The sequence below is a fragment of the Squalius cephalus genome, assembly GCF_949319135.1.
Source record: "Squalius cephalus genome assembly, chromosome: 18".
In the NCBI taxonomy this organism is placed as follows: Eukaryota; Metazoa; Chordata; class Actinopteri; order Cypriniformes; family Leuciscidae; genus Squalius; species Squalius cephalus.
The window spans coordinates 22,001,409-22,028,189 of NC_137139.1; the positions used below are offsets into that span (position 1 = coordinate 22,001,409).

Consider the following 26,781-nt stretch of genomic DNA (forward strand, 5'->3'; position numbering starts at 1 on the left):
CCCAATCTCACGCCATTGGGTGAGCCGGTGTAGCGATGTCTGGATCCTCAAACAAGAACAAACCGAGCAATGCTTTGATAGCGATAGAGTCACATTGTTTACATGTTAGGTTGACTCAGACTGCTGATTTCTTACCTATAATCTGCATATTAAGCTGAGATATCTAAATGTTTTACATCGAATAAATGACACACTTCGGCTTTAATGGGGAAAGGGCGTCGTGCATCACATGATAGAGCGTGACCAATGGTAGAACGGCTTCTTCCTCTACACGGAACTGAATGCGGATTTATTTGGCAGGTTGGTAATGTTCACTGTTTTGATTACTGTTCTGTTTGTGAAGAGCATCACATTTTCAACGCTTAAAAACATGAAACTATCACGTCAAATTTCCCCTTTCAGAATTTTAAAGTGTTATTCCTGGCTTTCATATATTTAATTGCAGTGCTTCATGAGCGTTAGAAAGAATCTCATTGTGTTTAGCTATGGGTCTGACATCAGTTATTATTATTAATGTATTTTTCTTGTGCATATGATAGTACAGTTATGTTTAAGCATATAAATCCAACTACAGCTGTTTCTCATAAAAGGACTTGCTATGTATTGGAAATAATACCATGATTACTTTTTTTAATAGTCACCCCAAAAAAGAAAGATTGATATTTACACTAGATGTATATATTATATTATATTGAAATATAATAGGGAATAGAAAATAATTCTTAAATAGCTTTACATCTAATGCAGGTTAAAAAAATATTGTACATTTTCTATTGTTTTGGTATTGTCCAATTTTGCAACATTGTTTAAATTTAGCTAAAATTGTGAAAATGCATAAAAAATATTCCAGCGTACCCACAGTAAATTTATAAGTTTCAAATACAATGCAATACAAATATAGAATACATTTGGTGAAGGATAAGATAAACGTCCGCCTCATACAAACCTGAATTCGCTCTACTTCTAAAGAATGACCCATATATAGTGCTTGATTGTATTTTCTAAATGAAAAATTATCCATAATCTGCTCTATGTCTGTCATTTACATGTGTCCATATTTAATAGTCCATGGCAGACCAAAATGGTCACATTGATCTTGGCCCTCCAAGGGAAACAGTGGCAGGTGTAGGCTTCCCAGCTCCTCCTCCACCCATCTACGCCTGCACCCTTACTCCTGAGCTGGTGGCCAAGGCTCGGGAAGAGCTCCAGGAGAAGCCTGAATGGAGGCTCCGGGATGTCCAGGCATTGCGAGATATGATACTAAAAGACCACCCTAATCTGAGGACACGGTTAGACGATGCATTTCTGCTGCGCTTCCTCAGGGCCAGAAAGTTTGATTATGACCGGGCCCTTCAGCTTCTCATGAATTATCATGCCAACCGGAAAGCCTGGCCTGAGGTGTTTCAGGACCTGAAGCCCTCTACCGTCAAGCACGTCCTAGATCTGGGTTTTCTCACTGTCCTTCCCAGACCAGACCCTCATGGACGCTACATACTGTGTTTACGGCCAGGTAATAATAACTGATGAAGGCTTCTGCGTATACAGCCATGGCCAAAAGTATTATGTGACAAATTGTGTGTTTGCTGCTTCAGTATTTGTTTGTTGATTCTTTTTTCACATGTTTCGGTGGTATACTGGAAAACAATTATAAGTATTTCATAAGTTTTAAAGTTTATGCAAAGAGTCAATATTTACAGTGTTGACCCTTCTTCATAATCTCTGCAATTTGCTCGGGCATGCTGGATATCAGCTTCTGATCCAAATCCTAACTGATGGCGATCCATTCTCGCCTTATTAGTGCTCGGAGTTGATCCAATTTGTGGACTTCTGCTTGTCCACTTGCCTTTTGAGGATTGACCACAGGTTCTCTATGGGATTAAGGTCCAGGGAGTTGCCTGGCCACGGATCCAACATTTCAATGCAATGATCTTCAAGTCACTTCATTATTACTCTTGCCTTATGACATGGTGCTCCATCATGCTGGAAAATGCACAGATCATCATCAAATTGCTCCTGGATCGCAGGGAGAAGTTGCTCTTGCAGTAAGTTTTTATACCATTCTGTATTCATGGCTGTGTTTTGGGGCAGAATTTTGAGAAAGCCCTCTCCCTTGTTTGAAAAGATACCCCACTCATGGATGGTCTCAGGATGCTTCGCTGTTGGCACAACACAGAACTCATGGTAGCGTTCACCTTTTCTTCTCCGGACAATCGATTTTCCAGATGTCCCAAATAGTCAGAAGGGGGCTTCATCAGAGAGGATAACTTTGCACCAGTCTTCTTCTGTCCATTCCTTATACTTCCTGTAGAATTTCAGTCTGTCCTTGATCTTTTTCATGAAGAGAAGTGGCTTCTTTGCTGCCCTTCATGACACCAGGCTGTTGTCCAAAAGTCTTCGCCTCACTGTGTTTGCAGATTCACTCACACCACCTGCTGCCAATACTGAGCAGCTCAATACTAATGGTAACATGATTCCGTAGCTGATTCCTCAGTAAGAGACAGTCCTGGCGCTTGTTGGGACACTCTGGGACGTCCTGAAGCCGCCTTCAGTGCAGTTGAACCTCTCTCCTTGAAGTTCTTGATCCGGTAAATGGTTCTTTCAGGTGCAATATTCTTTGCAGCAATTTCCTTGCATGTGAGGCCATTTTGATGCAAAGTGATGATGGCTGCGCATCAGTCTGTTCTTAAATCCAATCAGAATGACACTGAATTGTACTCATTCACACTTTCCCATGTGCTGATGATATGATTAGTGAAATGATGTTAGCTGGTCATTTTGTGCCAGGGCCAAAAAAACTGTGAAATTTGGGTTTCTTTTTGGCCAAAGAAGCTTTTTGCAGTTTAAAATGCCTCTGATCACTCTGCTCAATAATCTAGAAACATTGTGAATCAACACCACAACAACTGAGGCAGCAAACTTTGCTAAACACAAAATGTATGTAAAAAGTCAATGCTGTAGTTTTAACAATATAGACAATATATAAGACAATTTTTATTTTTATAGAATATTGCAATGTTTATTATACTTTGTCTTGAGTACATAAGTTGTGTGGCCGATACAAAATTCACAATCTGTTTTTAAATATTTTGTCATTTGCTAAAATAGTTTAGATGGACATTAAGCTTTAATTTTGTGCACACCTTGCATTAATACTGTAACTGATATGTTTTATTTTAAATGTTAAGGGATGTTTAATTTTTGTCTTTTCTCTCATTCCCTCTCTGATTTGTGCACCAGTGCTAGATCACAACAATTCATTGATCCAATCAGAAGAACAATATAAAGTCCTTCCCTACTTTTTTTCTTGTTCGAGAAGCCGTTTGTCTAGTATATTTGTTACAATAGAGAGGAAAAGGCTATTACAATTTTCCTTTAATGCTGACTTTGATAAATATGTAGCTGTTAGCAAAAAAAAACAAATTTTTTGTCTTTCACTTTCCTAGGTAAATGGAAGCCTAATGATTACCCATTTGTGGACAACATTCGAGCTATTTATTTGACATTAGAGAAGCTGATTCAGCCTGAGGAAACCCAAGTGAATGGTATTGTTATCCTGGTGGATTATGGGGGAGTTGGCCTCTCTCAAGCCTCTAATCCAGGTCCACTTTTGGCAAAGAAAGTTGTTGGTATCCTTCAAGTAAGACATTGCAAAAGTGATTAATTACGATGAAGTCATTGATTTCGGCATGAGCACTGATCGGCTGCTTTTGTGTTTCAGGATGGCTTCCCAATCAGAATAAAGGCTGTAAACATTATAAATGAGCCACGCATCTTCAAGGGTATTTTTGCGATAATTAAGCCATTTCTGAAAGAGAAAATGGCAGAGAGGGTAAGTAACTAGCTACTTATCCTGGTATTTACACACATACATGTCTAGCATAATAATACTAGAAACAAGGGCCTCTCTTTCTCCAACAGTATGTCCTGCATGGCTCAGACTTGGCCTCTCTCCATCGAGTCATTCCTCAATCTGTGCTGCCTCAGGAATATGGAGGAGTAGCTGGAAGACTTGACATGTCTGCCTGGTCCAGAATGCTGCTGGAGGCTGAGGAAGAGTTTGTGGTGGAGTTCTGTCAGCCGGATCCTCTGGAGGGAGTCATTCTGCCAGACTCCATGCTGTTTGAGGGAGAGCAAGCTGGCGCACATGGAGAGGACACCTTCAGACATCTGCGTTCCCAGCTTTATTATTGTTACTGACCTCCTGGCAATGTGCAACTGGTTCTTTTGAAACATTTGTTTAGCTATGACCAACTATGTATTCACAGTGTGATGAGGTCACCGCATCAGTCTGACCGTTTAAAAGATCTGGTACAGACAGCCACTTAGATGCTGGATATAGACTCATTGCTTTGGCTTAACCTGGTAACCCTGCATTTTAAAAACATGATTCAAACATCCAAACAATATCCTTTTGAGAAGGAGCCCTAGGTTTTAATATATAATCAGTCTCTGTATATGTTTTCAGTTATACAGTGAGTACGGAAATGTCTAAAATAGTTGTTTTCAGCACTATATCATTTCATGTTACAGTACATCTCAAATTTTATATTACATCTCAAATAATGCTTGCCTTAATTTACGGTGAAGGGAATATTATTTATATTTATTTAGATTATTTAGTACATTGGAGATAATCGCCCATGTCAATGAAATACAATGCAAAAACAATTTTAAATTTAAAAACCTCTGTACAGAGAATTATTTTATCCTATACTACAGAGAATAAAATAATTATCATGTTTCTTTTTGATTTGTGGATTGAACTGCTCTAAATTTGTTTCTTTTACTTTTCGCAAGTGTGCATCACTGAATTTACTGAATTGACTTTCTGTACAAAATACCTTTGTCTATATAAGTTACATGATAAGCTTTATTAGTAAGACATCAGTTAGTTGTATGTTTACAATATATTAAGCTGATGTGAGGTTGCTTAGTATACTTCTTTACATCCTGACTACATAACATTTTTAAAGTTGAGTGGCCAATATAAAATTCACAATGTATGGTTGTATATTGTTATTTGCCAAAATAGTTTAAATGGACATTAATCTTTAATGTTGTGTACCTTGTATGGATATCTGAATAGAAAATGTAATTTATTTTTTTGTCTTACTGAGCACATTAATGCCTAAGTTTCAAACCTTATGTTTGATGCCAGTATTGTAGCCATATCTTATTATCTAAACACTTTATTATTTATGTTTGTGGAAACAGCCAATAAACATGATAATTTTCGGAGTTAAGAGTTCATTCTGTTATTTTCGGTTGACTGGCGAAGTGGTGTGTAGCATGGAGTTTGACAGAAGATGGAGCCATACACCATTTGACAGAAACTTTTTCCACAGGCACACTTCCCTTTTCCCCCAATAGCTGGCGAATAGAATACATTTGTCTTCAGATGCCCAGTAATACTATAAAAACATAATTAGAGTTATTACAGTAAAAACACCCTACGATAACATCTTCTTAAAAGTATAGCTTTCAGAAGACATTAGCTTAATTTGTTTATTTTGCTGACAGTGGTGGCTATACGTTGCCACAGATTGTAATAGAACAATCACTGTGGTATGGTATTTTGGCGGAAACTGTGGTTACCATGGTAATTTTGTAAGGGTATTCAACACTCGTAGTCACCTGCTCCAAGCTTGGAAACTTGCTCCTTTTCATAAATCTCTCCAAACATTTTCAAAATGCAAATTATTGAAAGTCACTCTTCAGCGCACAATTTGATCAAGCAAGCAGTTCCGCGTGAAGTCGTGAACAAGAGAAGTGCTGTTGGTAAGAGAGCACACGGAGTGTGATTGGCTGTGGGATCCACTCCATTTTGGAAACAGCTGTTTAAAGCCCTATCCCTCTTGCTCCTCATTGTGTTCAATAGACTGTCAGAGGAGCGTTGGATTTGACTTGGAATCGCGGAATAGATCAATAGAAATCCATCGAATCTGTGTGGAATGAGGGATGAGCGTTTGGAAATGAAGGGGAATCCCGACAAAGAGTGAATGTCGTAGTACCAAGTGGAAGAAAGTGAAGCGGATCAAGGTTAGTGCAGCCGACATAGTTTCTGTAGTGAAACAACAGGCGTTGCAAATGTAACAAAACGCATTGACGCATTACTTTCTTGATGGATTATGCTAAACATATGCATAAAAATTGTGGTTAAATTGCCGTTTTGCTGTCATTTGTGACGCCTATTTGCAGCCTATAGACTTTCAAGTATGGAGGAGTCGTAATGTAAGGACTTATCTTGCTTAAATCTAACATTCATAAGTCGACAAAATATTTAAAAGAAATTGAAAAGCTCCTTCGTCCAAATGTATAGTTGATATTGGTTTTATAAAATTGTCTGGGTTCTTTTTTTCTTTACTTGGCCATTGTTTTCCAGTAGCGTTTCTCAAGTGTTCTTGACAAAATTTGCCAATATATATTCAGTGATCTTAAAGGGACAGTTCACCTTAAAATTAAAATTTACGAAAGGAGGAATGGAAGGATTGACAACCTCACTCTTCCAGTGACTTTTCCACATAATGAAAGGCAGTCTGTCTGACAACAGGAAGATTAGTGAGTGATGACAGAATTTATATTTGTAACTCCTTATGCAAAACCAGTTGCATTTTTTTTAGCAAAAGCCGTTATATACTATAATACTTGCAAGAAGAGGAAGTATTATCATGACTCATATGAGGAACACATGCATATATATTAAAGGTTAGTTCAGGCCAGGGGTGTGCTATCCTGCTCCTGGAGGGCCACCACTGTCATGCAAAGTTTAGCTCTAACCCCAGTTAAACACACCTGAACCAGCTAATCAAGGTCTCACTAGGCATACTAGAAACTTCCAGCCAGGTGTGTTGAGGTAAGTTGGATCTAAACACTCTGTTCAACTCTTATTGTTTCGAGAGAGACTTTCGTTCATCTTCAGAACTCAAATGAAGCTATTTTTATTATTCTCTCATTATTTTATCTGTACATTGAAAGTCCAACCAACGAAAATTTCCATGTGCATCAAGCAAGTGTGTTTGAGCTTCCTTTTACCATATTTGATGTATATTTATGTGCATTGATCACTGTTTACATGAGAATAATAGCCTTTATATAAAGCATTCATGCCTTTTCAGAAGGATTAAACCGCTTGATTCATATGGATTTCTTTTACAGTGTCTATACAAATTGTGCTTGTGTGCAAAAGTATTGAGGGAATATTAAAAATATCTTTTGTTTTGAAGATGAACAAAAGTCTTCTGAATGGTTTGAAACTGAAAATCCAAATTTTTGGGCGAGCTATCCCTTTAAGAGCACTTTGGCAGTTCAGCAGTAATGTAGTAACAACAAAGAGATCAGCCATGCCATTTCAGTGGTTCAATCATATATGGACATTTTTATTATGATGGAGTGCTCTGGCAGCACACTCGTGAAGATGTGCCAAAGACATTATACAAATCAAATGTAATCTCTTTTAGTGTATGTGTGTGCATGCGGATTACCTGTTTACTTTGATCTGTGTATTTATTATGCAAGATGGTCAGTTTTTAGCTCTTTCACTTGTGAGGAATCAGTTGTTTAGGTCAGTACATTCATGAGATCCCTTGCCAGAACAGGCGGAGGGTCCCTTGAACTCAAAGACATCTTGGACTTGATTCACTGAGGAGTTTTGATGAATCGCACATCAACAATGAATGAACAATCTGAAGTGGAACAGTCAGTTCATTGTCATCAGCCTTTTAATTTTTCATAGTCATGTGAGCTGTGTAAATGTATCCGGCGGACAATTCGTCTGAAACTAATTCTGTAGTGTGAATGTTAATATTTGATGCTGCAATGGACTTTATGCTCTATTGAACAGATTGATTGGTGCTGTAATGAACTTTATGATATTTAACTTCAACTGTCAGTTTGTCCTATACAACCAAGAAATCGTTGGTGTCTTTTGCTCTCATGAGCTTGGTTGTCCTACTTTCTATCTATGGCCCAACAACTTCACTATAGCAACTGCTTTTTTGGACCTCTGAGTCAAAAGATGTTATTCGAGCAAGTCATCATCCACTTGGCTTCTTCAGCCAGAGTAGGCTGATGAAATGGCAGGTAGTGGTACTCAAAGATGTGTTGTGACTATTATCATTTATCATTGTGATGTAACAGAAGCATTATCCTCTGCTGGCAGCAATCGGTTTGGTAAGTGCTCTCTGGCTCTTTGCTTTAAGTGAAAAGTTAATTTACATGACACGTCCAGGTCAGGCTATGGCAAGAGTTTCGCATCAGTACTTGAGAGCCGTTATCATGCCACGGTATCCGTTGATGGCTTTTGTGGTTGTGTTTGTTTCAATTTGTTTTCCTCTCTATTTTTATAAATGTTTTTCTAGTTGGCCTAGTGAATTGGCTACTTAACTGTCTCGCATTTTGTTGATGCATGAATTTAAATATATAAACTACTCCGCTCAAAGCAGAGGCTATAGTAGTATATACTCAGAGTAGCTTTGAATTGAAACCGATGTAAACTTTTAAGCTTGGCAATCCTATTTGTTACCCTGAAATAATTTGGTGTGCACAAGTGCTTTGATTGAATTGTAGTACTACAATGTCTTGAAGGCCTCATCAACAAGGCTGTTGATATTATAACATTATTGCTGGGAGGCAATTCTCCGCTCAATTATAGCCTGCTGGGAGAGCCGTTCCGATTATAATTTTAATTGCACATGAAACTTATAGAATCAACACAATGAATTTATACAACTTAATATATGTATTTCAGGAATTGACACAGCTGTCGCTGAATGAATCAGGGTTGACGCTTTCTCATTTGAAACTTTGTTTTTTTCACTGTTCATCCACAGTGCTCTTGATACATCACATGAAATAATTTAGTATTTATATACTAAAGGTTTTATCAGTTTGTACAGAAAAATACATCAATATGTTTCTAAATATGCAAATTGTTGTTCATTGCGATTTCAAAATAAAATTAAACCCTCGCTGTAGCATTTTTATCGTAAAAAAAGTGGCCAAATATTAAAGATTAAGTGGACCTTTGAATAAAATGTTGTTTGGCCGCTATTAAATTAGGATTTGATCTGCTATAACAGGTTCAGTGTAACAACAACAATCACCAGGCCTTTGGCACCCTCTGCAGGTATTTGCTAAATACATAATGTACGTTTATTATGTATATTTTATATATTACATTATGTATTTTAAGTGTTGTTCAATAAAACTGTATAATTTATTATTTACAATTTATACAATTTATTATTATTGTCTCATTGTATGTATTTTAAGTAATTTTAAAGGCTATTGTTCACTTATTTTTATTACATAAAAATCTGATTAACCGATTAATCGTCAAAATAATCGACCGCTTACTTGATTACCAAAATAATCGTTAGTGACAGCACTCATTTTTTTTTAATAAATTTTTTAAATAATTAATTAAATTAAAATTAATTTATTTTATTTCAGTTTGAGTTTATTTACCATAATTGTAATGCTTTATTTTAGTTATTTGCCAAAGTAACATTTTTAATCTTTTATCTGATATTTCAGCTTTGCTGTTTTTAATAGATTTAGTTTTAGATAACAATAATAACCATGGTCTATATCCTAGGTTATCTTTTATCATGAAAAAAAAAAAAAAAAAAAACAGTTTGTCACAGATGCCTCACAGCTGTTCCCTGAATACATGTAATCAGCATAATCTGAATAAATAGCATGCGTATTCTTTTCTCACTGTTTATGCTGCTTGCTCTGGCCTTTTACTGTGCAGATTAGTAAAAATAAATTGAAATAATTTAATTAACTCAATTTTTATTCATGTCCTTGACAGCAGCACACAAGAGCACATTGAATTGCAAAATGTAGGTCAAGAGACCCTTATAAAGCTATTGCCCATCTGTTTTTTTAATTATTTTTTTTAATGTTTGTATAAAATAATCTCCTAAAATATCTTCTTCAGTGTGTTTTATAACAATCATAATGCTTTTATTTGGACATGCACATTCTGTGCACAGCCTGTAAATGATTCTGATTAATAATATGCACCTAATAATAATTAGGGTTGTCAAGCGGTACTTTCGGTAGCCTACTAAAAAAAAAAAGTTGACTACCAGCATTTCTGCATTTTTCCAATGCTCTCGTTTGTGTTTGTTTGAGCGCTCTCTGAGCGGCAAAGGTTTCTATTTACACTGTTTTTTTTTTGGTTTTTTTGCAGCCCACTGTTTTTTTTTTAGAAGCGTCAGGCATTGTAGCCAATCACATCTGTGTTGAATGCCTAAATGCAATGGCTTATCAGAGTTGTTAGTCAGAATGGGCTTAACACAGCTGAAAACGCGTAAGGTTTTTTTTTTTTTTTTTTGTTCAACGCGAGCTGCATTCTTGCGAATCCTTTCATTATAACCAAAAAAGTGTGTAAACCTAATTGTACAATGAATCTCTAATTTACATTAAGACAGCTTTTTTTATTATTATAACAAGAGTTTTTGTGAGAGTACAGAATTCAGTGAGTTTGTGCTTTAGAGATTGACAGCCTTAGTGATTATAAAGGGAGGCTCTTCTCTTGCTTTCTGTTTATTCCCCATTCACAATCTGAAGTTTAGTTTTTCATGCTGCTAAGTACACTGCAAAGTTTCTGGATTAACAACTGTATTTGAATGCACGATTGAATCAGAAACTGTGATTATTGTCACTGAAAACCAATGGATGACCAAGTACTTAATTCAACAGTTTTTGCTCTGGTATTGAGAACCGTAGAATTTTACTAGTGATTTTATTGGTAGTGACTACTCAAATTTTGGTACCGTGACACTGATAATAATAGCCTAATAATAATAAGACAATTAATTGTATGTCTGTGTTTATTTATGTATTAAGTATGGGAATTTGCATTTCACTTGGCTCAAACTGCATAGGAAGGAATATCGTCTATATTAATCAGGTTATGGTAATCAGGTTAAAGTGTTAACACGCTTACATCATTGAAATATAATCGAATTACGAAATTAATCTGAATGTTCATGTGCAAGTATGCATGGTCAGTGTGCTTTTAATGCACTTATGTGGGCTATGGCCAAAGCCGTTCATTCAAGCTGTCATTCAACATTTGAAAGCATCTCTCAGGATATGTTTTGCTTGTCTTCCTCTCTTCACAACTCAGAGCAAATCAAATCACTTTACGCCCACATCCTCCCTGATCTGTGGGAGAGAGGCGTGCTGCAGCTGTGTGGGATCCGTTCGCTGCGGAGAGAGAGTGAGAGAGACGGGAAGGAGAAAGACAGGCAGACAGAAAGAGAGAGAATGAGAGGAGGCTCCCTCATAAACCCTAGGATCAGAGGACACCGCTTTCTGTTTCTCGTGTGGACTAAAATAAAACTGCCTTTATTCAGGTCCTTGGAGAGCTTTGTAGCACCATGTCATTAGCGTTCAGAGTGCGTTTGGTAAGTAATTGAAGCTGTGTGCTGTGACTAAGTTTGGATAACGGTTGTTAGCTTGAAGTATTTGTAATTGGAAGTGAGAAGGGGTTAAAGACAGGGCAGCAAAAAGAGGAAACGTACAGTGACAGGTGGTCTTTAAGATTTAACAGCTGTTCAGCTTCGTTTGCTTGTCCAGGTCAGGACGTTTCTTTTTAATTGCTGTCTGGGTTTGGAGGCTGTGAGCACTGACTGGAAGATGTCCCTTGCATGTCATAAAAGTATCATAGAATAATATGCATTTCTGCTAGAGATGTTTTAACAAAAGGATGTTCAGTGTTTCTTGTGCATACTCGTTTAAGTTTATCTGCTACTATTTTGTTTTGTTGGGCCTGCAAATACAGTTTTGCAATTTACCGGTACCTAGTTTAAAGGGTGTTTTCTGGGTCCATTTATGTTGTTTGGGCTGCCAATGAGGACAAAATCTACACAAACCTGAGGTTGACCATTCGGCGAATACCTCTGGATTCAAGAACTGTTAAGTTATGCGTATAGTTCTCATTCAATAACTGTGCAGAGTTGTATAGATGGATATTAAAGGAACAGCTCACCCAAAAATGAATATTCTGTTATAATTTACTTCTGATGTTGTTCCAAAAAGAAGCATTTTTGTCCGTGCTATTAAAGTCAATTGGGTCCAGGACAGAATTTTCATTTTTGGGTCAACCTTCCCATTAAGCTTAATAAATATGTCTGTATTCTGTTCTTGTCTGTCTGCACACCAGATGCTCAGTGTTTCTGGTTCTGTGTATCCTCCACGCTCTCTCTCTCGCGGTAAGACCTCGGGTGCAGGAGAAGGACATAAACGACAAGGACAGACGTCCCACCTGCTTCCTGTTATAAGGCCATGTGTTGTTTAATGCAAGAGCAGAACTGGATGTGTGTACAGAGGTCCTGTCAAAGAGACAATATCCTGCCCTTTAGAGGGAAATTTCAGCCAAAAATGAACGTTCTGTCATTATTTATTCGCCCTCATGTCATTCCACTCCAGAATTAGTTTTTCCCAATTATATGTATATATTATGTGTGTCATAGAATATTTTCACTACAATAAAAATTCATACTGATAATCTTAAGAACCACTTCTGCAACTTGCAAATTAAATGTGACCGTCATGACGTCAAACTCGCCTTCAAACTATTTATTTTTATTCAGAGCTACAGTGGAAGTGAAGATTTTCAGTGACTTATATTTCAGTCTGTTCCTCAAACTAGGCATCCATTGGCTTCAGAAGACTTTTTATGGTGCTTTTATAGGTTTTTGAGTTTGACAAGCCCCTGGTCAGTATATGGAAAACCTATGTGAAAATTCTTTAATTTTGTCTTAATTATTATGAGAATTTTATTGTAAAAAATAATGTCATATGGGTTTGAAATGACATGTGGATGAGTAAATAATGACAGAACATTATTTTTGTGTGAATTGTTCTTTTCCACAACTTTGTTATTGTTAAATATGATGATTTGTTGTTTCTTTATAGTTTGTCCCTATGCTGCTCTTTGTAATAGCAGGGTGCAGATGGTGGTGAGCATATTTCAGTGTGTGGCATTTGGTTTGGATAGGTACTGTAATTTGTGTGCAAACCATTCATTTTCAAAACAGCGTGATTATTTTCAGAAGGCGTATGACCTTTTGACTGTTTGTAGGAAAAGAGTTTTCATGTGCATATGTGTTGTAAACCTCCAATCATCAAATGACCATTTCACAGTCATTACTCTTGTACAGGTTTTTTTCTACTTTCCCATAACAGTAGCGCAGTAACACTAACTCCGTTGTAACACTTACAGTAAATCTTATTTTTGCAATCTGAAAATGCGTGTATATTCAAATCACGATTCGTCAGGAGATGCATGAAAACCAATGTTTTGCATCACTGACTTCAAAAATCTCTTGATTATTAGTAAATAAATCACTTAAATTTCAGTATTTTCATTGCACAAAGCTATTGAATTAGATTTAAATATAGAATTAAATATAGCACATGATTCAATTTTATGATGCCCCCCCCCCCCCCCCCTCCACACACACACACACACACACACACACAATTTGTGGAGCCTGACATTCCCTAAAGTTCAATAAAGTAAAGTTCTCCTCCGTTTGTGTTCCATGGAAGAAAGAGATTGAAATGACATGAACATGAGTAAATAATGAAAGAATTCTTGGGAAACAATTTAAGATTGTAATCCTTCTCCAACATTTCCAGTCAAATAAACTCCCACTGTTTTCATCTGAACAGAACCACACCTGTTCATGACTCAGCAAAGATTCCTCCCTTCAGTCACTGTTGTCATAGTCTGATGTGTGATTCATAGGGAAAGCCGCATAAAAACAATAAGTGGTCGTTATGCCTCCAAACAAACAGCGGATTGATTCAGTCATCTGATACTGTTTGGGTCAGAAGGAGATTGAACTCTCTCTCTTAACAAACCATTTTCTCACTGCTCATTTTCTGGCTGGGAGATTGACTGACGGCTGGCCGCAAACTGCATCATGTGCGTGTGCATATCATCATAACGGTGGAAAACATATGCCATCTTTCATTGACACATGAGTTTTACTTCCTTTAAAGTGGTCTAAAAGGAAACCCTTTAGCAGACAGGAAAATCATTGCTTAATTGAGACCTTTTCCTTTCTGCCCTCAGAACTTTTAAGTAACTCTTCTACTGTGGTTTCATTATGGAAAATGACTATCGACTTTTTAACCTGCATTGTCAGATGGGTTTGAGTTGTTACTTTTTATTCCTGCTTGTTATAGACATTAATTGAATATGAAGTAGGTAGGAAGACAAACGCCACAAGCTTTTTTATCCTTTATCTTCATGAAGCCTGCGTCAGCTGCCGTGGTTGGTGTGTTTCTTTCAAATAATGAGGCAAATACATCCAGGCGTCCACCTGTGCTAGGCAAATAATGTTGTGACCGTGTTGGATGTGGGTGCTGTGCAATTATTAAAGAAGGATTTGTGTCTTTGTGTGTCGGCTCTAAAGTTCAGCTGTCTCAAACTGCTGTAACATTTGACTCGGCCTCTCTGCAGTATCCTCATTATGATTTAATATTTGCTCTGATATCAAAAGGGCTGATAGGCCACACAGGGAAATGAAGCCCATCAACTCCTGCATTAGTAAAGAGGCGATGGTTTCACACCTTCATCTCCCTGAGCCTTTTTAAATGCTAACACTTTGTTTTATGAAAAAACACCAAATACTCGCTCTGTTAAAGGGCCTTGTGAGCTAAAAGCCTCCCGACATCAGTGCGAGGAAAATGGCTTTAATCTCGATACGGCTATCGCTTCCAAATCTTCAGTTAATTGCTTCTTAGTGGCTTTGAAAATCTCTCGCTTGTAAAGTAGCAGCCCTTCGCTCAGCACCCCAGGGAGCTGAAAGGGTCTCGATGACATGAGGAAAAACTTCCTGACCGCTAACTTTCTGCATTAGCTTTGCAATTCTTGTCTTGATCCTCTATAAAATCCTCATGGATGGAGTGGCGGCGGTCCTGAGGCATTAGAGGAAGACGAATGAGAGTGAGTCACGTGTGGGTGACAACACCGTCTCATCCACAAGTATGACTGTGACTGCAGGCCTGGCAGCCTCTTTTCTTTCTCTCTCCACAGTATTCATGCCACCTCCATGGCCAATATGCCCATAACACATTTAAGAGCTATCTTGTTTTACATGCAATCTGTCAGCGTTTGGCATTAAATAGGCACTTATAGGAATTTAGACATCTGATATATGCAAACAGAATTTAAGGAAGACCCATATATCTATTATATTTGCATTAAATAGGTACTTTCCATGGTGTATACATTTTTTTTTCTCTTACATTTTGATTTTGCTAGACAGCAAAGAACGGTTTAAAAAAAGTTTTTTTTAAATGAACATTCCCAGAAATTTATCAAAATCAATAATGTGTAAATTAAGTTTAAATATTTAGGTCATTATCTCATTGGGTGTACTCAAAAATGGGAACAAAATGTAGCCTACATATTGTCCTAAAAATATATTAGTCACTAGTTTGAGTCTTGAGGATCGACTTCTCAAAATCCATTTCAAAATGATCAGTCTCTTGTGGATCCTTGAAAATGTTGCTAATCAAGACCCCAACAGGAAGTAAATTAGACATTTTGAAGTGTTGTGAGTTGGGAAAGGGGAGTTTACCTCCTGCTGTTTTTCAGTTTTATGATTTTAATGTGGAACTACTTTCATGTTCATGTTTAGTTGAGTCATGCGGTGTGATGCCACCACAAAATAGAGATATTTTCAACTTTAATAAGTTAAATGTTTACATTTGCATATGCGATTCAAACTGTTATGTACGGTGGCCGAGACGTGCAAAACAAATCACAATTACAAAAACAAAATAACAAATCCAAAAACAAAACAACAAATTATGAACACAATGGCAAGTCTAAAATCAAAATAACAATTCAGAAAACAAAATAACAATTCAGAAAACACAACGATAATTTAGAAAACAAAATAACAATTTAGAAAACAAAATAATTCGGAAAACAAAATAATTCAGAAAAAACAAAATGGCAATTCAGAAAACACAACGACAATTCATACAAACCGGAAAAGGTAGGTATATTTTGAGAATGACATACTTATCGCTGAATGGACAAGACACCTGTCAATCAAGCCAGAACCGGAATCAAGCGATACTGGAAGTACCGAGGGTAGAAAATCGATACGTTTTTGAACGTGTGAATATGTATTGTCCTTACTGTGGATTATATGGCGTTCTTCCAAATTTCTGCATTTCATGTGGAAAAAAATCTCGGTTTTAAAACGTTTAAAAAAACGTTTAACATGCAACTTGTGTTTCTGCAGAAGTACTAACCACAATGTCCGGTTGCCGAAACTGTCCACATGTCCACAATCACGGCATATGAATGTCCTTTTTCAAAGTAACGTTTAATGTGTTCCATTTTCACATTTAGCAAAACAAAGTTGATCACAAATTTCTTGATTGACAGGTGTCTCGTCCAATCAGTGATAAGTATGTCATTCTCAAAATATACCCACCTTTTCCGTTTTGTATGAATTGTCGTCGTGTTTTCTGAATTGTCGTTTTGTTTTTTCTGAATTATTTTGTTTTCTAAATTGTCGTTGTGTTTTCTGAATTGTTATAAATAACTTGTTATAAAAGTCAAAATAAATTGTCCTGTGGTGTGACATGCTAAACCAAAGAATTTATATACAGAAGACGGTGCGCTCGTATTACTAATGGGATAAAGTGCAATGCGCAATATGGCGGAATAAGTCCCACCTTCTAAAGAAAAAAGCCAATCGCCGATGGGTAAAGTAATTGTGTCCCAGCTGCTGCCGTTAGACGCTCCAGTTTCTATAGAAACACTCAGTGTTCTGAGACGCATTAGCTTGGTACAGCTTGAAAAATAAAAAATGAATTGTTACGATTCGAGCGTTTAGAAACACAATTTATGAGACAGTTGTTGTCAGATTTCATTGGTGATTTCAAATATGAAATTTAATCGTAAGCTTGGCGAACAGTTTGAGAATTTGATGTTTCCCCATTCAAAGAGATAGGAACTGCACTTGTATGCTCGAGAGGAGTTTCAAAGATGTCCGCCGAGTGAAATGACTTGTCTTAAAGGGACTTTGGCTAAACTGAAACGATACATGACATTTTTCCTAATTGTATTACAATTATAGTGTGTCATTTTCATGAGTTTATCTTATTTGAGAGAATAAGTCTGAATATTTGGCAGACAATATTTTTATATTTATATTTTTAAGCTAAAATGATATGCTATTTTACTTTTTATTTTTGCTGTTTGTTTGCGTCATTCATAAGCATTATTTTGCTTAGAGTTGTTTGACAATTTGAATGTAATTAACTTTTTTTGTAAAATGTGATCAAAGATCCCTTACATTTTAGGTGCAGTGAGAATGTGTAATGCACCAGCAAAGTTCTCTTGCGGTGTTCTCATAACCTTTTCCTGGAGATGCTGAACATGTGCCGGGAAATATTACAGTATGCTGATAAGAGGCTGTGAAAGTGCAGCTGAAGTGCTTGGGGACCGTAAAGATGGCATTTAAAAAGTCATGATTATAGCACAAAATGCTTGGTCGGTGGAAGAAGGTGACCGTTCCTGGTCCTGAGTAATACCAGCATGGAAATTTTGATGTTGCTTGAGAAAAATAGTTTTGGACACACAAAGCAAGGCCCTTCAAAAGGAGGAAGGATACATAGGACGACAGCAAACGAACTTTGAATTGTGAGTTTTTTTTATTATTGTTTTTGAAACCAATGCCAAAAAAAAAAAAAAAAATGACTGTGCAATGGTGGCTATAGGGTGTGTTTTTCCCCTTCTTGGACTGAGCAGTCACTTACGTCATGTGAACACAAAGTGTGTGTTCGTTCAGTTGAGCTGTGGCTCATCATAAAAAGGGGAGTGCTGGAGCTGGTGCACTTATCTCAAGAGCAGCTAAATGTGCTTGCTTCTTTAGACAGGCTGGAGTCTATTCAACTTGATTAGATGCAGCTCTGTGGTGTCCAGAAACTCTTCCCTGATAAAGACAGAATATGGGACATTTATCAAGCTCACTTTATTCCTTGGAAGATATTATATAAACATTCTCTTGCCCAAAACGGGAGCTTTAAACATATTATCAGCAGAGCAGACTCCATCTTAAATTCCTTTGTAAAAGGGCTGAAATTCTTGTAGTCAGCAGAGTGTCTGTCTAATGGAAATAAGACAAGAAGGTTGTCATTTCTATGTATAAGCTTGTCCCATTTGGGTGTTTCTACTTGGGCATTTTTTTCCATAATACGGTACTCCAACAAATGCTTGCAGCAATATGTCAGTCTGGTTGCCATATTTCTATCACAGATTGAGTGTGTCTTCTGGTGGTTTGTGATTTGAACCGGGTACAAAAAAATGGCTTTTGAAACTTAGGCTAAATCACTTTGTTTGATAATTGGTTTGTTCAGTTGTTTATTTCTTTAATTGTTTGTTCATTTATTTGTGCTTTCGTTTGTTTATTTGTTCATTCAGTAATATATTATACTATAGTTCATCTATTAATTTGTTGCTTTATTATTTTGTAAATTTTTTTACTTTGTTCAATCATTGGTTTATTCAGTCAATTATTTATTTATTTTGTGCTTTTATTTGTTCATTGGTTTTTGGTGATTTGGTTCATTGGTGATCCAAAGGATCACCACATAAGGAGAGAATGAGTGCAACATGTCAAAAGCGTCTGAACTGTTATTTGACAAACTTACTTAATTTATCATTATTAAACCCTACTCGAGCCAAAAGGTACGGACACGAAGACTATTCATTCGTTCATTAATTTGTTCATCCAAAATCAAAATGTAGGGTTCAACACTCTTAATCACAATGAAAATGTGTTGAGTCATTTGTTCATTTCATTTGTTTGTTCATCCATAACCAAAAAATGTGATTGTGATTTGTCTGTTTTACTGACCTGTACGATAGACAGGTGGTACGGAAAGCTAAATCTGTCAGTTAATGCCCATCCCCTTTACTCTGAGTTTGAGAACCCTACCCTCCAGCTTTGCGATTTAGATTTCCTCTAGTTAAGAGCAATAGATACTAATTTATTCCCACAGCCATTTCCCTTCTAAACTTTGGCAATGGAGGTGGTTAGTAGGGTCAGGAGTTTACTCACGGTCATTGTATTGTCTTTTTTAATGGTTGTCTGTCTGTATGCCTTGCTGTAAAACTAATTGCCCCCTGGGGGACATAAATAAAGTTGAAGTTGGAAGTTATTGGCAGATTCAGCTGTATTTTTTTAAAATGCAGGTTTATTCCCTCAGGAAATGTTAATTTAATTAATTAAATTCACTGTTTGTAAGGGCATACTACTGCCACCACCAGATATGACGTTTAGGCTATTACTCTGAGGTACAGAGGTCCCATGTAGAATTGTAGCAGTAGACTTGTATCCTCCGCTGGGTGCTCTGGCCTTTGTTGATAATATCAGTAAGAGCTCCTGTTACTGTTCAGAATATCCCCCATTCATTAGGTTGACAGCAGCAAGGATGTAGGACTAGAAATGAAACCTATTTGATTTGCAGGTGTGCTGATTCACACTGTATTCATGGCTCCAATAATGGGCTCCCACTGCTGTACTGCCGTTATATGATTCGAGCATTACAGTGACACCAAGAACAAAGAAACTTTTCCATCCGTGATTGACAGTGCTCATGTTACAGCAGGGTTAATGAGATTAGTTTGCGGCCTTTCAGTCCAGAGGTGATCTGGGTAGAGATCAAGTGTCTAGAGTGAACTTGATTGAAGGTCACATTTACATTACATTGTTCAAGTGACCCAATTCCAAAAAAAAAATGTTATTATTATATATTCCCTCCCATGTGGCACAGATCAGATATGACCCACGAATGTGTAAGAAGGAAAAAAGTACATGAATTCCGATATTCTCAGATCGGTTTAGGCCTCGTTCATAAGTGGAAATAAATCGAATGAATGAAACGGATGCGTGCTTTTGCATCTGCCATGTAAGCAGACAGATCGAATATTCCCGTCAATTAAAGTCGTACGTCGGCGAATGATGTACCAACCGCAGTGATTACAGCAGCGATCATTGCTACATTCGCTCAGGCTGCAACAAGGACATTTCTCTTCTTTTTTTTTTTCGCCTTAGGAGACCAATGTTTGCTGAACTTTAAAGATGGTGCGAAAAGCAAAAGCTTGTATTATCATTTTGTCTGCTTTCATTGCAAATCGCGTTGTTTTTACTTCCTTTCCGGCCTAAGCTTTTCCAGATCAGTACCTCTACCTTGGGCTGTTTTGCTAAGTGTATAGTGTAAATGCAGATATCAGATATGGGTCACTTTTAAAAGAAGCTGGTCGTCAAAAAAATCGGATATAGTTAACAAATTGGAATTGGGCATTAAGACCTGCAGTGTAAATGCGAAGTCTCTTGCATTTACGGTTCATCTCCTGCCTTTTGAGGAGTAAGTTTCTTGTCTCAAGGGTCCCATCTTCCTTGTCCAGTTCCGGCCTACACGGAAGAGGCTCTTTATTGACTGAATAAAGTCAACAGTCTGCTGAGAGTGGCCGCATGCACTTTCAAGCCAGGGACTGATGGACGAACTCAAGCAGTTATGAGCAAAAAGTATTTAAACCATCCATGTAATTGCTTAGGCATATATTGACACACCCTGTGACCGGTTTGATGGACTAGAGAGCACTGCAGACTCGCTAAGTATTCCTGTTGGTTTCTACACTTGAAAGCCACATGAATATGGGAGATGGACATATTTGTCCATAAAATGTATTTGCTTGTGGTCCGGTGTAATGATATTAACCTCAGAGTCATTTTATTTCCCTTTGAGAGTGCATTCCTGAGTCTCTGTCTGAACACTTTGCTTTTCATGGAAGTGTCGTTCCCTCCTGAGGTTTGTGAATTGTGCTATTTGTGGTCTAGAACGTCTTTCCATCACAGCCGTAATGTTGATAATTAAGACAGATAATTTTGCCAAAGGGCCATTTATGGAGTTTCTAGGAACTCAGCGGTGTGACGCAGGCTTCATTAACTGAGGAAAGTGACATCATTTCTGAAAGACCAGTGAACTTTAGTGAATTGCTGTCAGTGGTGAAATGTACATTCACTGAAGTTCACATTTGTTACTCTTTCAAGTATTATTTGATACTTTTCCTCTCCCTCTGAGCTTTATAATTACACAGGCTGTGTTTTTTACTGTACCTTTAAGACTTGTATATGTAAATTATTTCTGTTATAATTGGACTTATAATAATAGTTGTGCATGGAAGTATGAAAAATGTGCTCCTAATGTCAGTCGACCAGTGATTGACTCTGATTTTGAGTGAAGATATAGTTGGCAGACTGAGTGGCTGGATTTCATTCTCATGATCCTAATATCTCATGATTTGTCCAAATATGGAAATGAGCAATGAGTTTATGTACCCAGTGGGCTGTGCAGACTGTTTTAGACACTGGACATATCCAAACATCTAGTGAGAGTGAAAGCGTGACTCTCTTTCACTGCTTTTCTGTTGTTGTTGTTGATGATGATGATGATGATGATGATGATGATGTTTTATTTAATTTAAATAAAGGTTAAACATGAATTTGTCATTTGTTTAGGCCTGCTGGCGACGCAGAACTCATGTAAATGATAAACATGTCAGTGCTCAAGTTGGTGTTTTGTAAGCCTGTCATTCTTGATCCCACAAGAACTGCAGGCTAAGGGTGAGCTGAACCGTTTTCCCTCTGGTATGTGAGGTGTTTTTGTGATATTCAGGGATTTGTGCACACACCTGCATCGTTTGTCCTCTGACGCTGCCTAGCCGCAGTTGACTCCCGTTTCCTCCCTCTTGTCCATCTGCAAATGAAAGATTTGGTTCAGTAAGCTGGGTCACATGCAAGGGAAAATATATCAAATTACCTTTAGTGAGCCGTAGTGTCACTTTATTGTAATGAAATTTGGGAGAGTAAATGGAAAGTAACTGAACACTGTACATGTGAGACAAGCAAAGCAACAGCCCCCTGTTGCCAGATAAACTCACTAAATATAGAAACTTTTACATAAGGATTTCCAGGCTGGAATACTATATATTGGGCACTTGGTATCAGATAGGCTAGATTCTAACCATACTATGAAAAATAATTATAACTAAATGAAAAAATTCATATCTATACACCATTCAAACGCACTTTTTTTTAAAAAAAACACAAAACACTGTAAAAACTGTAATTCTTGTAATAAATTATTACGATTTAAAGTAACTTTCCTATATTTTTTCAGTCTTCAGTGTCACATGATCCTTCAGAAATGCAGATTTAGTGCTTAAAAACATTTCTTATCAATGTTGAAAACTGTTACGTTGCTTCATATTTTTGTGGAAACCTTGATACTTTTTTTCCTATAGGCCTACTTTTGCAATTCATTTTGGTGTCCCAGTAGCACAGCAATTTTACACTGTTGTCAGACATCAGCTTGGGGTGTTACATCAACTTTTTGTGCAAATACATTATTATGTGCACTTTTCAATAGAGCACAGCTTGTGTTTTGTTGGGGAAGATTTTCTTTAAAAGCCTCATGCACTTCGTGTGACACTTACTTTAGTTTGTCTGGGGAGTCGGGCTCTCTGCAGGCCACTGTTCCAAATTCTTCTTCTTCTGCTGTGACCCCAGCCTGACCTTTGCTGACTTGGGTCACACCAATAAAAATCTGCCTGCATTAGCCTACCTAGGACATGTGAGTGCTTGTAATTATAGATGCTGCATAAACAGGTTGATATTTGGAGAACACGCCAGCAAAGTTTGCATGAAAGTGAAATTGGCTCACACTTCTCAAGGTCCTGGCCGAAAATGAGGTTGGGAGTATCAGGTAACTGACATGCTGGTGCTGGCAGACGTTATGTGAGATGACTCAGCCTCCTAAAACACACATTGGCCAGTGTTGAATGTGCACAGACTGTGATATGGTGGCAAACAGTTCAGGAAAACACTGCAGATCCTCTTCATTGTGATGCTAAATTATGTAAACCATAACCATGTGGAGCTTCCTTGAACATTTCTGAGTTCCTTAGGGTAGTAGAGTTTATGCTAAATACATGGCTACTTTAAATGACCATCAATAGATAGTGTGGTTACAACATCTTGCAGGGGCTGACTGAACTGAACCAGCAGAACTTTGACCCCTTTGTTCCACAAAATTGGTGTCCAGAAGTTAACTTCTGTTCTGTTGCAACACATTCCGACATGGGCATCCTTTGCTCTTTGCAGAAATCTCTGTTCAGCTCCCCATATTTTGGGATATAATCATTACTTTTCAAGTTAAAGTCCCTCCCACTTTTCAGACTGTTCCTACACCCCTGATTTGCTCAGCACTACTGGAGCATTTGAGAATAATAGAAAGGAAGAGAGAACTATAAAAAGAAAGAAAAAAGAGGAGGGTTGAAGGATGAAGAGAAATACAGGGATGGAGAGAGATGGTTCAAGGGAAGGAGGGATGAGCAGTGAAGACCAGCACAAAGATTTATACCCTGTAATTTTCTCTGCCTGTTGCTCCCTCACACGTCACACCTCCCCCTCTGCTTCCAACACACAGCATCGCATTTATTTGTATTTGTTGTCTTTCCCTCGCCCTCTCACATTCCTCTGGAATATTCCTTCTTCTGTTGTCCCATCTCTTCAGACTGACCAGCTGTACAAATTCAGAGTGGCATTTAGAGTCATAAATTGCATAAAGTCAACAGTAGTATTTGTAGCCCAATGTGACTCATCTTTGAGTGAAACAGGATATGCGATAAGATGAAAATCAAGGACGGAAATTGATTTTATCCATCATGAATTGATTGGGTCTTGAAAAGTTGGCGAAGTGGTTGGCGATCTCAGCCAAAAAAGGAAAGACATTTCAGAGATGAAATGAATTGATGTGATTTGATGAAAGACTATTTTTGAGTAGCACCTTGAGTGTTACTTTTGAGATGTTATCAGCAGCATTGGTTAAAAGTAAATGTGGTAGTTTTTTTTTTATTTCATGTTGACTGAGTAGCTAATGTGTTTTTGGATGCATTCTCCGGGAGGATTCCTCTCTCAGCATAATGCCCACCCATGACTCTCCTTCTGAAAGCTTTTTGATGAGCTCCAAAAAGTGTCTAATCGATCGCTTTGGGTTTTATCTCTTGTTTGCGTGCCAATAAGGCTCCATTTGCAAGCTTGCACTGATACTCGCAAGAAACCCGGAGTGTAAACAAGCATGAAAAGAATGACGAATGCGTCCAGGGTTGGATGAATGCTTTTAGCTCTCTTATATAATTAGGCCGTGAAATGAGTTCAGTGGCTGAATCTATTAACTTTAGCGTTGAAATAGAGCCCCTGAAGTAATAATTACTCCAATTCATCAGATGGAGTGTTCTGTCATGGGCATTACTGAACTGAGAGATTCACAGCTTTTCTCTGTCAGGATTTCTTTTCAAAGCTCATTAAATGGAGTTCTTCAAAAGAGTTTTTTTAGTCAAACTGTTGGTTGATTTCTCTCTTTCTGGACCGTAAATGTTGTACATTTTTGTCTGTCTTTTGTTTCTTTTAGGTGTAATGAGAGGGCAGTTTGTGAGCAGATGATGGACGTTGAGGCGTCATATTCAGAGTTCATAAACTGTGATCGTACAGGTCGCAGGAACGCAGTGCCAGACATTAAAGGAGAGACAGCAGTGGTGGGGACCAGTGAACTAACCAAAGACATGGCTCAGATGGACCTGAAAGCTGCAGGTACGTCACACACAGAGCTTTACAGTTCATCTTGCCAGTATTGGCATTTCTCCTTCTCCTTTAGAGTTCTCCTCCTCCTTACTTTTTCACAATCATCTTCTTAGTCTCTTCCTTCTTTTCCATCCTCTTTTTCCTTCCCTTTCCTCCCTCTTTTCCCTTGTCGCCGTCGTCGTCATCTTCTCCTCCTCTTCCTCTTCCTCCTCCAACAACTCTGTATCCTCCTTCCTCTTCTTTTTCTTTTCCACAATTCTCAATTTCAAACTTTTTTTTGTTAGAATGAAATCTTATCATCTGTCTTGCATTTATTTGCATGAAGAGTTGTCATTGGTCCTCTTTATTGTGTCTATTCGATCATGTATACAGTTTTATACTGAAATGTGTCATGTTATGAAAACAAGAAAATAAGTGAAAACTATAAAGTGGTTATGATGCTATGAAAGCTAAACCATACTTAAAACTTTTAACACGGTACTTTAAAAAAAATATATTCTGAAGACAAGGAAATATTGTTGCGCTCAGATGAAGGCTAGTTGTAAGTCCAGGTGCGTGAAAACCAATGAAATGTAGAAGAGACTGTAGATGGTTCGCACTCTGAAAAACTAGACGAATAACTAAAAAAATATATTCTGACAGTAATTCGTATTAGTAATTCTGCACAACTAGTGCTGCTCATGTGATAAAAGAACTGATAATGTCTCTTGACTGCCAGTGGTCTATTCGGTCATGTTTATTATGCAACACTGCATCCGTATGGCCCCTGTAATGACTTTCGATAAGACTGTGATACATGAACACATTACAAGTGTAGTTTACAAAAAAGGATGTGAACCAAAGTCTTTCACTGGCCTTTTCTTTCGAAATGTCCCTTAGTTTATCCAGGACACGACTCTGTGAGGTCACGGTGCCCAGATTAAACACAAATAGGTTTGGTGAGGTTGAATGGAGGCTGTCACCATTGACAAAGATTTATTATCTGCCCTCTCAACAATAACCGCTTCCTTGACCGTTTCCTATTCGCATGGGAACTTTTCAACTCTTTCCTACTGAAATAAGAGCCGCATCTGTCTCTATTTGACCCAGTTTCCTTAGTTCACATTCTTGGCACCATTTTATCTCTGAAATAACCTGAGTCTTTCCCATGACCATGAGGACCCTGTCAAGAATGTGTAGCTGGGGATGTGCACATGTAATGTTGTGGCAGTACGTTTTGTCATATGTGTGTCTTGTAGAGGTAGATGCTTCTGGATCTCCAGCCCCTGATGCAGAGGCCTCCGGGAGCCAGGACAATCAGGGGAAAGAGGGACCGTCATAAATATCAAGAATGACCCGGAGGAGAGAGAAAAGCTGAGGAGTTCTCTCCTTTTCTCATCAAAGTTCTCCTCATCTTTGCTCATCAGGCAACAGTGAAGAGTTCCTCTCATAGACTGCCATTAAGGTGGACGTCCACCCGTTGCATGCTGTTGAGTGCCTAAGAGACAGATGGAGAAGACACTGCCTTTGCAAACACCACTAAATGGGACGAATCTGTTAAGGACTGTATTCATTCACAGCGCTGAGTGAGGGAAAGTTGTTGTTTTTCTTACAGAGGTTGAACAGAAGCACAGGCTTTTTGATATTTTTCCAACCTAAACTTAAACTAAATAGTTCAATCTCTTGTTGAGCTACTGTATACTATAAAGTACCAAATGTAGCCTTTTTGTTACTGCCTGACATGGATGGCTCAATTTTAATTCTCTTTTTTTAAAACAATGACCACTACAGTTGAAGGAGGTCTGATTATTGAACAGAATTCTCAAATATTGCCTGAGGTCTGAAGAGATTTGTTTCTATACTTCATTACATACTGTAACACAAATGTAACATAATTAACAATATTTATGTAGTATCTTAAGTTTACTGCTTTCTGCTCCTGGCACTGTTTTGTGGTTTTTGTCAAACTCTCAAGAAACACTTGTTGAAACACATTGCATTTATATAGTGACTATAAATGGAAGTACCTCAAAATAAACAGGAATGACATTATTTCGCTTTTTCAGTGTCTTAATTCACAGTAAACATTGTCACTGTGTAG

General features: G+C 37.6%; 2 protein-coding genes across 4 annotated transcripts; both read left to right on the forward strand.

The window, feature by feature from the left end:
- The first annotated feature begins 64 nt into the window (after nucleotides 1-64).
- ttpal (tocopherol (alpha) transfer protein-like) lies at nucleotides 65-5,237 on the forward strand. Its single transcript, XM_079848959.1, has 5 exons — nucleotides 65-300; nucleotides 1,066-1,510; nucleotides 3,444-3,637; nucleotides 3,719-3,829; nucleotides 3,919-5,237. Exons 1-5 carry the CDS (start codon nucleotides 247-249, stop codon nucleotides 4,195-4,197), a joined length of 1,083 nt encoding a protein of 360 aa, XP_079705085.1. The 5' UTR covers nucleotides 65-246; the 3' UTR covers nucleotides 4,198-5,237.
- Nucleotides 5,238-5,593: 356 nt separating this feature from the next.
- pkig (protein kinase (cAMP-dependent, catalytic) inhibitor gamma) lies at nucleotides 5,594-26,732 on the forward strand. Of its 3 annotated transcripts, XM_079849096.1 has the most exons (4): nucleotides 5,594-6,039; nucleotides 11,141-11,420; nucleotides 24,532-24,710; nucleotides 25,940-26,732. In XM_079849096.1, exons 3-4 carry the CDS (start codon nucleotides 24,560-24,562, stop codon nucleotides 26,020-26,022), a joined length of 234 nt encoding a protein of 77 aa, XP_079705222.1. In that variant the 5' UTR covers nucleotides 5,594-6,039; nucleotides 11,141-11,420; nucleotides 24,532-24,559; the 3' UTR covers nucleotides 26,023-26,732. The 3 variants fall into 3 exon arrangements, with proteins under 3 accessions (XP_079705222.1, XP_079705223.1, XP_079705221.1); XM_079849097.1 differs by lacking the exon at nucleotides 11,141-11,420; XM_079849095.1 differs by lacking the exons at nucleotides 5,594-6,039; nucleotides 11,141-11,420 and adding an exon at nucleotides 6,786-6,853.
- The last annotated feature ends 49 nt before the right edge of the window (nucleotides 26,733-26,781 follow it).